At 38.9% G+C, this 13,740-nt stretch overlaps 1 protein-coding gene across 1 annotated transcript; it reads right to left on the reverse strand.

Annotated features, from left to right (window-relative positions):
• Nucleotides 1-409: 409 nt before the first annotated feature.
• On the reverse strand, nucleotides 410-12,687 carry sgms2a (sphingomyelin synthase 2a). The gene is made up of 6 exons (XM_027146021.2): nucleotides 12,508-12,687; nucleotides 9,189-9,746; nucleotides 5,109-5,226; nucleotides 4,279-4,432; nucleotides 2,257-2,423; nucleotides 410-742 (listed from the first exon to the last, which is right to left on the reverse strand). The coding sequence occupies exons 2-6, from the start codon at nucleotides 9,608-9,610 to the stop codon at nucleotides 557-559; spliced, it is 1,047 nt and encodes a 348-aa protein (XP_027001822.2). The 5' UTR covers nucleotides 9,611-9,746; nucleotides 12,508-12,687; the 3' UTR covers nucleotides 410-556.
• Nucleotides 12,688-13,740: the final 1,053 nt, after the last annotated feature.

A 13,740-nucleotide genomic window follows, 5' to 3' on the forward strand; every position in this document is an offset into this window, starting at 1 on the left:
TCAGCTTTTTAATGCAATCTTTTGTTTAAAAAAAGACATATATTTAAAAAAAAGTAATAAAAATTCAACATTTAACACCAAGCAATAAAATTCACCAATACAAGGTCAAAAAGGCACAATTGTGACCATTTCATTGAGTTGAAAAATTGAATTTTAAAACTGAATACCATTTCTTGTTAATGAATTATTCATAGAATTTATTAGTTATTCATATCATTTATTTGGGGGAAAAAAAATCAGTATCAGGTAAATATTTTAAGTTACTGAATTCCGCATGAAATCCAAATTTAATTTTTAATTTTTTTAATTATATATATTTTTCACACCTGCCTAAAACTTTTGCACAGTACTGCATATATATATATATATATATATATATATATATATATATATATATATATATATGATTAAACCTGAGCCATTGAATTCTCCCAACCCCTTCACAAAGTCTTTGGTATTACTGATATGCAAGATTACAAATGTTAATAAATAAATGAAATACAATGTTGCAGTAATTGTAAAGAACAATAACAGTGTGGAGGTGAAGATGTGACAGTCACTCCTCACGAACGCTCTGCACCATGGAGTATTTTTTACACGGGTTCTTCAGGCAGGCTGGAGGCCACGTCGGCGGCCAGCAGAACGAACAAGGCACTTGTGACTGCACGTTACGCTCCAGGAAGTTGAAAATGGGGTTCCACCATGTGTGGGTGAGGTAGTTGTTTGGTGAACACCTTAGAGCCTAAAGGAAAAGCACATGCAGGAAATGTTACACTGGAGAAAGAAGGATCTGGTAGCTTAAATGTGTTGTGTAGAAACAAGAAATAAAAAAAAAACATTTTCAAGGAAAACCCATTTATAATGTTGGTTCCAAAGAATCCTTGCTCAGCTCAGAGTTTTTCTTGCCACCGTCACCTCGGGATTGTTCATTAGGGATAGATGATATATAGTAATTTAAATTTGCGACTGTGAATTGTAAAAAGCACTATACAAATAAACTGTATTGAATAACTAAGGTCTTACCACTAATGGCTCACAGTGAAATACACTGGAAGCTGAGTGAAGGAGGAAAAATGGGAGATAAAAGAAATTTATAGAGAGAGGAAGATCTATCTATATCTATCCGTCTATCTAGCAGAGGGGAAAACGTTGATGTAAAGGGGCAGTGGAAAAGAGATAAAGAGAGAGAGAAGAAAGACAGATGAGACAGACAACATTAAGAAACGTGAGAAATCTATTTTTTCCTAATCCATAATTCATCATGGTTTGTATTTCTTTGGTTCATTGGAAGTGTAGTCACAGGTTGCAAATGTGATGACTTGCTGGATATAATGCTTAATATTTCATTTTAGGATTATTTTTTTAAAATTAAAGATTAAGTCTAATTTAATTAATGTGTCTTCATTTCACTTCAAAGGTGGAGACACATTCATCTGTCTGGTTATGTCAAAACTTCATTTTGTTTCTTGCAGGTGTGAATATTTCTTCACACTAAAACTGTGTTTCTCTTGTGTGTGTTGGTGTGATGATGTTTGATTTGTTTAATTGTCTATTTCAGAGGATAATGGCTGACGTTAACAGGTTCTAGTTGACAGGAAGGCCACAATTAAAAAAAAAAAAACACTCTACAAACGTAGTGAGCTGAAAAGCATCTCAGTGAATGTATATTGTTTATTTTATTTTTTTGTCACCCGTGCATTTAAATTTGAAGAGCCTTTTACATTAGTACTATATACTAATAGATACAACTTTATCTTATCTTCTTTTTGTACAGCATCACAATGACAATCATTTCTGTTTTTGGTGTCTATTCTTTTCTGTCTGGCTCTAAAGGATTTGTATTGGCATACTGTACTCGGGGAGCACTTAGAAGTCATCAGAGAGTCATATCTCATAAGCCGTGTACTGTCTAATGGATGAAAGTGTTTCTCCGAGTCACGTAAACACTTTCAGCAGGAGCTTAGTGCCATTTTAAAGTCCTGTAATTCATCTGTCTTTCTTCGCATTAAAACCACACAGAACGAGCCTCAAGTGTGAAGGTGTGTGTTCATGTTTCCATTTGGATTTGAGCTCATAGTGTGTCGTATCTATAAAGAGCACTTGAGTTCAAGTAGATTGAACAAAATTCAACAATTACATTCAAATGTGTGTCTCACAGAAGTGTATGTGTGTGTTTGTGTGTGTGTGTGTGTGTGTTTGGATGTGTATTGCATATGTGAGGACTGATTTCTCCTTAGTTTGACCTGGTTGGCCTACCTGCACATTGGCCATTGTGTGGTACCAGTAGAAGAGGCGGGAGGTGATGAAATACGCCACCACCACATCCACAGTGTAGTGCTCATGAGCCACAAGGATACACACCGCACCCACTGCGGCAAGGAGCCAGCAGAGTAGATGATACCACCAGAATGAACGTGGGGAGTCTGCAGGAAAGGGGATTACATCATTATTACACCAACAGGTGCTGATGGTGAAAACCTGTAGCCTTTGACCCTTAGAACTTAAGAATAAACATAAGGTACCAAATTATACTTTTTCTTGTCACTAGGCTGGTGGAATTAATTAAACTTATCAGCTGGACCATATCTTCAGACCTTGATGATGAAAATGTTTTAAGGTAGTAATAAGAGTTAAAGACTTAAATAGAGTTCAAGTCCACTTATAAAGTTTAGCTTTACGCTTTATGCTTAAAAGCTAATTAAAAGTAACCTACATGCACCTTTCCCAGGTATACGGTACAAAAGATGTACCCTTGATGGTATCACTCTAGCAAAATTGTTTGTTTTGTTTTGTGTCCTCTTATTTGCTGCTTAGATTCATAGAAAGTTATATTATTGCTGACCAATTTGGTGTAACTAGTGTTTGTGTTTCACCTTCCATTCATCCATTTTCTATACCACTTTATCCTATGGTCACAGGGAGCCTCGAGTCTATCCAGGGGACATAGGGCTACAAGGTGGGTGACACCCTGGATGGAGTGCCAACACATTGCAGGGCACAACCACACACCCACTCACACAACAACACAGACTATACACAATCTAGAGATGTCAATCATGTATTTGGACAGGGGAGGAATCCAGAGTACAAGGAGGAAAGTACAGAGAACATATGCAGACCCACAGGGTGGAGGTGGAAATTGAACCACCACACATCAGACACACAGGGTGGAGGTGGAAATTGAACCACCACACATCAGACCCACAGGGTGGAGGTGGAAATTGAACCACTAACACCAGAGGTGCAAACATGCTATTCTCACTGCTTTGTGTGTTTCACCTGTAATTTTCAAATGTACTGTTCTAATGGTGGTCAGATATTGGATATTGGAGGCCAGTGTTCCACTATTCTCACTGTACAAGTCACACACAGATTTGGTCTTGTGGACTTTACAGTTCTTATCCTATAATGTGGGAGTGTCTGTGTTTGACAGTATGCACAAAAGACCAGCATGCTGACATTACGCACAAAAGCCAACATGCTGACCATCTGCTTTTAGCCTACATTATGTTTGTCCAAGGGTCACAAATTACTGACAGTGTACACTATGGTACATTTATTGGTGTGTATGCCGAACCCTGATTATGATGAACCAAATACTAAAGTAATATGAATGAATGAATGAATTAATTAATTAAGTAAATGTGTGAGAATATGGGGTTTCCTCCCCGGGTCCAAAGACATGCATGGTAGGTTGAATGGTATCTCTGGAAAATTGTCCGTAGTGTGTGAGTGAATGAGAGTATGTGTGTGTGCCCTGCGATGGGTTGGCACTCCGTCTGAGGCACAGGCTCCCTGTGTGACCCGAGAAGTTCGGATAAGCGGTTCATTCTTTGTAATCCGTGAAATGAATTCGTCTGGGTAGTTTCCCAACCATAATTCTCACCTAGTGCCCACTACATTCTGCTATAAATGGTAGTTAAAATGGCTTAGAGGTGTTCTCAGAAAAGGTCAGCCATAAACAAAACCACAGAGAAATACCAGAGAGAGGTGGTGCAGAGCCATGTAGCAACAGAATTAGCAAGTACCATGTCTTTAACAAAAATAACTCCCAGAGCCTGCCAGAGGACAATAAGCTCCTCATGCTGAGACCTTGTTCTTTCACAGAAATATTTCCTTGCCTTGCTTCTAGAAACTACAGCTACATTGTTATTAAGTATGTCTTAACTAAGCTGTGTATTATAATCTGGTCTGGTGTAATATTAAATCCTCATAAAAAGGCCTGGCTGAAGGAAGTAATGACTTGTTAGTGAGAATGTTGGTGATTTAAAGACTCACACTCCTTGATGAACAGGTAGGTGAGGGTAAGCATGACCGTGTGGCCGCTGTACAGGAAGTCACCACACATGATGTGGGAACCGGTGATGGACAGACCAGCTCCAGAGATCAGCTGTAGAACTCGTTGTAGCTTTGCCTGTGAGTCTCCATAAAGCTGGGAGGAGAGAGAGAGAGAGAGAGAGAGAGAGACAGAGAGAGAGAGAGAGAGAGAGAGAGAGAGAGAGAGAGAGATATGAAGTGACCCATGTAAGAAGTGAGAGGAAGAGAAAGAAACAAATAAGAGGTAAAAAAACACAGGAAAGAAAGAAAGAAAGGAATAAAACGTTTAGAGATGCAGGAGAGATGCAGGGAGTTTAACAAAATGTATCAGATAAGTGGTAAGAAGTGAAAAAATAGAAAAAGGCAGAAAGAAATATTTCATTCAGAGAGATAAAAGATTAAAAGAAAAAGAAACCAGGGAAGAAAGAGGAGAGGATGAGATATAGTGGGGAAAAAATGTTTAAAATTGTATGAAGGAAGTGAATGAGGGAAAATAAAAATAAAGTGGAAGAGATATTGCATAGAGGAAGAGCTAGACATTGGAAGAGATTAAAAAAAGATGGACAAAAAAAAGAGTACCATGGATAAAGGAAGTAAATATACAAATAGTAAAGATAGATAGATAGATAGATAGATAGATAGATAGATAGATAGATAGATAGATAGATAGATAGATAGATAGATAGATAGATAGATAGATAGATAGATAGATAGATAGATAGATAGATAGATTCCTTGAGGTATAATTCAGACCTGATATGATGGAGAGAGTTTTCATGCTGGCTGTTTACCTTTGGGGCACAGGACATGTGTATGCCAGGCACAGGCAGAGTGGTGACGTACATGGTGATGCAGCGATACAGGTACAAAGTGCCCATTAGGAAGAAGAACCTCCTACCCAAGATGGCCCTGTAAGCACAGGAGAGCAGATCTGATGATGTGAACTGTGAGGCTGTAGGGTGGAAATCATGTAAGTGGGCGTTTAATCTAATACAAGTGATGTGGACAATAACTGGTCATCTCCGACATGACACAGAGATCAGTATCTGAGTTTTTCAGAATGATTCTCTGGAAGGCTAATGCTCCAGTTACACTGTGTTATTGTGTTTCAGCACATTAAACCAATTCATTTTCATTTAAAATGTATGTTAGGCATTGTGACTTTGTGTTGCAGGAGGAGTTTGTAATTCTCCATTCAGGCGTACATCGGATTGCTTTTGTGATCAATTTTATTAGCTCCTAGCAGATAGCATATGTAAATTGTACAGGATCTGTAGTTTGACATGACTCATTCACAACACAAAAACACACATTGTGAAGCAGAAACAGAACAACAAAACATCACGCTAAGTGACAAAAAAAAACCTGAAATGATCTCAACATGGATTATTTGTTAGAGAGAGCATTAAAAGACTGCTATTCCTGACCATGTCAATATTATAACTGGCTTAGCTTTAGTAATTTGGATAGAAGATGTTGTATGCTGGGGGGCACGGTGGCTTAGTGGTTAGCACGTTTGCCTCACACCTCCAGGGTTGGGGGTTCGATTCCCGCCTCCGCCTTGTGTGTGTGGAGTTTGCATGTTCTCCCCGTGCCTCGGGGGTTTCCTCTGGGTACTCTGGTTTCCTCCCCCGGTCCAAAGACATGCATGGTAGGTTGATTGGCATCTCTGGAAAATTGTCCGTAGTGTGTGTGTGTGTGTGTGTGTGTGTGTGTGTGTGTGTGTGTGTGTGTGTGTGTGTGTGTGTGTGTGTGTGTGTGTGTGTGTGTGTGTGTGTGTGTGTGTGTGTGTGTGTGCGCCCTACGATGGGTTGGAACTCCGTCCAGGGTGTATCCTGTCTTGATGCCCGATGACGCCTGAGATAGGCACAGGCTCCCCGTGACCCAAGGTAGTTTGGATAAGCGGTAGAAAATGAAAGAATGTTGTCTGCTGGACTTTTTTTTGGATGTGAATACAGCAGATTTATTTATTTTAAGCTTTATTTTTGTTAGAATGTTTCATAAAAGAATCTAAGCAGGTAGCATTATTGGCTCACAGCTCCAGGGTCCACAGTCTGATCCATAGCTTGGGTTGGTGTCCCATGAAAACATTGGGAAAAAAATCATGTTCTCCCTATATTGGTGTAGGTTTCCTCCAGGATTTATGTTTTCCTCCTATCTCCAAAACCTCATGCTAGTGAGTGGATTAGCTGTGCTAAAAATGCATTCCATCCTCAATTGGTATTCCTGGGGATATACTCCGGATTCAACCCAAAACTGGTCAGAAGATTCATCCACAGTCCTACAGCATATGGTGTTACTTTTATAACGTTTGATATTTAGTGTTATGTCTCAATATGAATCGGCTCTTGTGTCGAAAATGCATTTTATTCTACAAATATTGTGTGGGATACACACGTCTATATACTGTACATCTGCTCAATGTTTTATATGTTACACAGCCATAATACAACATGAAGTCAGTGTGAGCGGGCCATGTGGTCTATAAAATAATTGTGAATGCAATGTGACGGGCACAAACCTTGCAGCATGCTGTAATTATATCATGAATGAATTTCCAGACAAATAAGATTCTATTCTTGTTCAAATGAAAAAATGAAGACTTCCAAGATTATGGCTTGTTCATTTTGACTGAAAAGGCTATAAATCTGGACTAAAATGATTTAGCACTAACAGAACCAAAGCAGACAGAGAAACATAATTAGGAAATCTTGAAACCATTTAAAGAAAATGACTTCCTACACAGCTTACTTGTGGGTGGGGAATCAAATTATCCTGTACATAAAGTTCTAAAAAACCTTAAGTCCTGATTGCTTTCTTTGTCCATGTATAAAGTAAGACAAAAATTTACATCAATTTATGTGCATGTACTTTGCTAGGAGGTCTCCTTTTTAAAAAAAAAAACGGGAACGTGGGTGGTTCTGGTCTTGATTAAAGCTTGTGCAAGCTTCATCTACACAATTTTGATTTTACTTGTCCTGCCTACAGATCTTTAATCAACAAGACCACAAATATCTTAAAATCTAATAAACGTATCTTATATATAATAACCTGGCAACTCACTCACTCACTCATTCACTCACTCACTCACTCACTCATTTTCTACCGCTTATCCAAACTATCTCGGGTCACGGGGAGCCTGTGCCTGTCTCAGGCGTCATCGGGCATCAAGGCAGGATACACCCTGGACGGAGTGCCAACCCATCGCAGGGCACACACACACTCTCATTCACTCACACACACACACTACGGACAATTTTCCAGAGATGCCAATCAACCTACCATGCATGTCTTTGGGCCAGGGGAGGAAACCCCCAAGGCACGGGGAGAACATGCAAACTCCGCACACACAAGACGGAGGCGGGAATCGATCACCGACCATGGAGGTGTGAGGTGAACATGCTAACCACTAAGCCTGGCAACTCAGACCCTGATAAATTGTGAGCACATTTAGTGAGCAGTTGATGGACAAGAATATCTTGTGTTGGTAGGAAGCAACATTTAAATTGTTTTCACAGATCAATTCTACTCAAGTGCCTGCGGTGAGAACGGCTTTCAAACAGACTGAAATGTAACAAACAATAAATAATGCAAAATATTAAATACCAAATAATGGTAATTTAATGTATGAGTTTAAAAATTAAAAGTATAGAAATGTTTTGTTAATCAAGTAAATGTAAATTTACTTTTTTTTCAAAGACTCGGTGTGAATGTTCTTGGCAAAGATTTTGTTAAATTTTCTCGTACGTATATTTAGTAGATTTACATTTCTTTTGTCTCCAACTAGTGGGAAAAGGGTTTTTTGCCAATGTAATGCCTGCCCATCAATTGTATAAATTTTCCTTCCTGATGTGACTTTTAGTGCAGCAACAAATCACATTATTCTTTTAGGCAGAAATGCCCCAGATTTATTAAGACAAATAAGAGCAACAAACATCACATTCAATCCTTATTAGTAAAATAGCTTTTTACACACACTAACCTGTAGTGAATCCAGGCCTCAATACAGATCTCAATTTTCATTCATTTATTCATTTTCCACCGCTTATCCGAACTTCTCGGGTCACGGGGAGCCTGTGCCTATCTCAGGCGTCATCTGGCATCAAGGCAGGATACACCCTGGACGTAGTGCCAACCCATCGCAGGGCACACACACACACTCTCATTCACTCACACACTACGGACAATTTTCCAGAGATGCCAATCCACCTACCATGCAAGTCTTTGGACCGGGGGAGGAAACCGGAGTACCCGGAGGAAACCCCCGAGGCACGGGGAGAACATGCAAGCTCCACACACACAAGGCAGAGGCGGGAATCGAACCCCCAACCCTGGAGGTGTGTGGCGAACATGCTAACCACTAAGCCACCGTGCCCCCTAGATTTCAATATTGATTTATGGAAACTGACAAATTATTAAAGAATCACACTTGTAAATTTAATATTGGGTTCCTGGATTGATCCTTAGATCAGTTTTGTGGACTTTCAAATGTCTTTGTTCCACTGGGTTTTCTGGTTTCTTCCCACCTTCCAGAAAAGATGGTAGTAGGTTGGCTTTGCTAAATGGGCCAACAGATTGGCTTTGTTAAATTGGAAATGCAGAGCTCAAAGAAAATCCAGAATGTCCCATTCAGAATTACACTTTGTGCTTGTGTTCATGTGTGGCAAATATGAGGTAAATATCATTTATTTTACATGACTTGAATGCACCATTAGATTAGCTAGTGTTTGAGAAGTGTTCCTATTAAAGTATTGATGCTATATCTCCTCTGACTTTAAGGTTGATTTGGCTGATTTTGTTTCTTTGTGTCATTCACACAAGACATTGGCCATGTGAACATTCTAAGAAGGAAGTGTCGTGCCTTTCCTTACCGATATCTATGGAAGAGCCATTGTATAGACCAAATCCCCACCAGCAGCATCCCATTCACTTCCGTCACAGTGAAAGCCCACTTCACACGGTCCACATAGTCGAAGAACTTATCCGGCAGTGGCGGGCTGGCCTCCTTCTCTGGGACTCGCTCATGCACCACTGTGATCATCACCGTTGTCAGCACCAGGTTGAACGTTGCGTATATGAACGCAATCACTGTCTTCCACCACTCCATGGGTGGAGGCTTGCCCTTGCCGTCAGGTACAGAGATCTTCACGTAATCTCGATGTCTGCTCAAGCCCTTACGTATGGCACTGTTCTTTACTTCCTCTGCTGCGGGGCTGTGGACAGGGCATTGCGGGTGGATGTGTTGGTGGGCACCTGTGGGGTGTCGCTCGCACTGGTGGTCTGCCAAAGCCATGAGAGCTCCCACACGCTACCCACTAATTATGCGCACGCTGTGATCCACCAGGCTTGGCTGCTTTTCTGAGACCCGCCCAGGTTACTGCTGCAAATGAAAGGCTTCTTAGTTCGAGGTTTCAGGTGTGGTGCTCCAGCTGTAATGAAAGAAATAGGCAAGAAATCTGATCCCATAATCCTCTAGAAAGCATTCAGTCATTTTTAGTAGGTAATAATAATCAATACAGGCTTTTTGCTGCCACAAATAAACAAGGCTCTCATACTGACAGGACAGCTTGTAGATGTGCCTGACAGTTATTGAGAATTGCTTCTAGATGTATGCAATCCAATCCCAGAACATTACCCTGCTCTCTCTTTGCATGGTTTGTACATGAATATTACTTTGAGGTCACCGGGATTCTGGCTGAATACCAATATATATATGAAGAAAATCTGGAAACGACAAAAAAAATGAAAGGAAGATAGAAACTTGAATATCTATTGTCACCCGGCGAAGTTTTTTTTAGTTGTTTCAAGCTGTTCGGTGTCTAATCTCCTCAGCACAACAGCTGATAGTAGCTGCAACAAATTAATCTCACAGCGAGGAAGTTCCTCCAGGATACAGTTTAAACTATTCACCACTTTAGGAAATACATCAGATATCAGACATTATGGATCTGTAAAATAATCAGATATCTATGCTTTCTTCACCTCTAGTGTGCCTTTACAAGTAACTGAGGAAGATATGAGAAAAATTGTGCCACAGTGCCAAAAGGCATAGCTCAGATTATTAGAGAAAATACCACAAGTCCCCAAAGTCTACCAGAACAGAAAGAGAACTAGGATCAGAGCAGTTCTACACTAATACTGAAGAAAACAAGAGTGTAACCCCAAGGCATTGTTGACTGAAACTCATACTGAACCTGATCACATACTTTGGAACTCCCTTGAAAGGTGAAACCTCAAATAGATAGGATTAAATATTCTAAAAAATAAATATCACTCAATTACAGCTATTAGTACAGCATCTAAGAACGCTGATAATATTTCCTAATCAGTTTCCATGACCCATATTTTTGACAAATAAAAGGAGGTCTCTGGTTTCTTAAATCGAGAACCCTCTTCTTTAGCTTATCCATGTGGAGAAAGCCTTAATGTTTTATTTTATTTTATTTTATTTTTCATAACACAGCTTTTCTCAATTTCTTTCGCATTTCTTGAGAAACCAACCCTCTCTGTAGAACTGTATAATCATTGTGGTGTAACACATAACACCCTGTGTTAACACCCTTTCCCAGTTAAACGATATTCCTTTCTAAACACATTTAGTCAAGCTATTTGGAAATCCAGTGACGGTAAATCCAATTCTTTCTATTGTTAAAGTTTCTCCTAGCAAAACCTCTCTAAAGAGAAGAATTGCTGTAGGAATCCTTGTAGATATTTTAATAGTTTAAGAGTGATAATTAAAAACCTTCTTCTCTGATGCTACAAATCTGACACATGATATTAACCTAAAACACTGGATCGTGATGTGCACAGGACAGTCTTTATGATATCAGCAGCAGGTCTTATAAGTACAAATCGATAGCATTCAGGTGAGATGATATCTGTAAAAGCTTTGTTCCTTATTGCCAATAATGCTAGAATAAGTGCGTTTGATATTATTTCAAGTGTCTGTTATGACTAACTTTCAGTAAAAGGAACGGTGAAGACACAATACAAGACCAGTACAAGACAAAACAGATGTGATGATTAAATATGAACACAGTTACACTCAAACAACTAAAAGTTTATAATTAGAAACAGTTTGTCACTTCTTTTTCTTCTTCTTCTTCTTCTTCTTCTTCTTCTTCTTCTTCTTATTATTATTATTATTATTATTATTATTATTATTATTATTATTATTATGCTTTGTCACATTAATTAGGCTACCTAGCTAGCTAGCTAGTTGACTAACTAGCAAACAAGTGATTTCGTTTGTTTTGCAAGTGAGACAAAATTTTCAGAATCACCTGTCAGGGAAAGATTAATATCCTTAAGATTAATATTAGCTTAGATTTGATTTACAAATCAATTCAATTCCATCGCGTTGACCTTAAAATAAATGTTTAAATAAAAAGCTTGCACCCAATTTACCCCCAGTATAATACTGAATTTCAAAGGCACATTGAGATCATACATCCAGTGTAAACACAATAGATCAATTTTCTGTTCAATAGCATCACTGCAGCTGTCTTAGTAAACTAATAAAACCTAGCATAAAGTGGCTATCTAGAATTTCTGTCTTGAAAGCTAAAAAGCTACAGATATCATAACCTGTGTACCATAACTTGAGGTTTCTGTTTATTTGGATTTATTTAAATCACACTTATCCAACCATCCTTTCAGACTTCAATATCAGACGTAATTAATGACTTCTCCTAGGCTGAAAACACAAGAGCGTATCAGGAATGGCTTTTTCCCATAAAGTGCCACTTAAAAGCTACATTAAGAGATCAGAGACCATTCACTTTTCCCAAAATGCATCTCAATAGCTAGCAGCAGACAAACACTGGAAAAACAATGGATATGCTGGAGGGAGGATGAGGACAGAATGATGGAGGGATACAAGGCATGAGGGGAACCATTTCCCCTAAATGTTACTCCTTTTCAGAAAGACTTGTTGCATGGATAATGACTCTCCAAACAGAGCTTGGATACATTTACAAGATTTATAGACTGGAATACTATACACAACACACACAACACACAACACACAACACACACACACACACACACACACACACACACACACACACACACACACACACACACACACACACACACACACACACTTACCTATAATTTTAAACATTCAGCCAAAGAGAGAAATTGTACTGTACCACATAGAAGATGACATCTGAATGCTGCATACTGTACCATAGATGTGTCCCGGAATCCTATGCAATCACAGCTGTAACTTATGTCCCTGTTTGCATGTGTGTGTGTCCTCCTCCAGGCTTATCCTTCTCTCTCTCTCAAACTCAGAATGGTACGTTTACCCAGCCTCCACCCTTCTGCCCTGATGGGGACATGTGTGGTGGAAAACTGGCAGGGGAAAATGTCTTCCACATGCACACAGACGGTAATGGATGGGTTGTCTGTTTGCGATTGCTCTGCCCTGCCTGCTATTTACAGAAACGCCGACCCAGGGCTGTGTTTTACGTTCCTGACCTACACGTTAACACAAGCTGCTAATGACATGCTTTGGTTTTTTTTTTTTTTTTTTGCTTTTAAATACACGGTCAAAAGAAAAAAGGATTAAAAAAAGATCTAGCCATACCATACCATCTGGTCACAGCACAGTGTACAAGAGTAGAAGGACTAGCAGTTAAGCAGCAATATGATATGTTTAATGTATTTGGGTCTTGTACTTTTTCCATGTATAACTGGGGTAAATTAAAAACCCAGTAAAAGTTGATTAAGGATGTGGCCTGAATTTAGTTCTACTCCCCCTGGATTTATACTGTAGGTAGAATGCAGATATAGAAAGAAATTCAATCTAAACTTATATCTATATATCTTGTAGCTTTCTTGATTTCTTTGATTTAAGTGACGTAAGGTGATGTAAAGGTAAGATGTAAGGAATAAAGCTGTTAAAGGACAATAATCATTGACGATGTGGTGTGAAGCAATTTTTTATTAACTCTTTTTCCAGAGGCCAAAACATGGGATTTGCACGCACCTGATTTGTTGTGTCCATGTTCATTGAATGTCTTTGTCATATCAGATTCTACATTGCTGGTTAATTACTCATATGACAGTAGATACTCAGGGCTTTAGGAAGTAGTAGTATGTAGTATTTCATAAGTAATTATGTTTTACTTAACCTACTTGTGGCAATACATTTATAGAAAAGTTCCGAAATTCTTTCTGAGATGACGTGACTGTTAAGGTGTTATATTCTAACACTAAAATTTCACTTGCGGCTATAAAATAATGCATATACTGTGTTTATACTGATAATAGGTTTGCCAAACAATTTAGTTTTTATTAAAAATCATGACATACTTTGTAGGTACCATTTATAGCTGTAGAATATACATGAAACAAGTTAGTTCCTCTTGTCACTTACATTATACTGTACAGTAGCAGCTATAAACCATCCTTCTG

This window comes from Tachysurus fulvidraco, chromosome 4 (assembly GCF_022655615.1).
Source record: "Tachysurus fulvidraco isolate hzauxx_2018 chromosome 4, HZAU_PFXX_2.0, whole genome shotgun sequence".
Taxonomy (NCBI): domain Eukaryota; kingdom Metazoa; phylum Chordata; class Actinopteri; order Siluriformes; family Bagridae; genus Tachysurus; species Tachysurus fulvidraco.

What these genes read in the sequence shown, in the direction of transcription:
- sgms2a (XM_027146021.2), bottom strand. Translation starts at nt 9,610, where the DNA reads ATGGCTTTGGCAGACCACCAGTGCGAGCGACACCCCACAGGTGCCCAC. An exon ending in CTACCTGTTCATCAAGGAGT is followed by an intron (nt 2,424 to 4,278) that starts GTGAGTCTTTAA and finishes CCTTTCCTGCAG; the next exon opens with ACTCCCCACGTTCATTCTGG. An exon ending in ACACAATGGCCAATGTGCAG is followed by an intron (nt 743 to 2,256) that starts GTAGGCCAACCA and finishes CTTTTCCTTTAG; the next exon opens with GCTCTAAGGTGTTCACCAAA.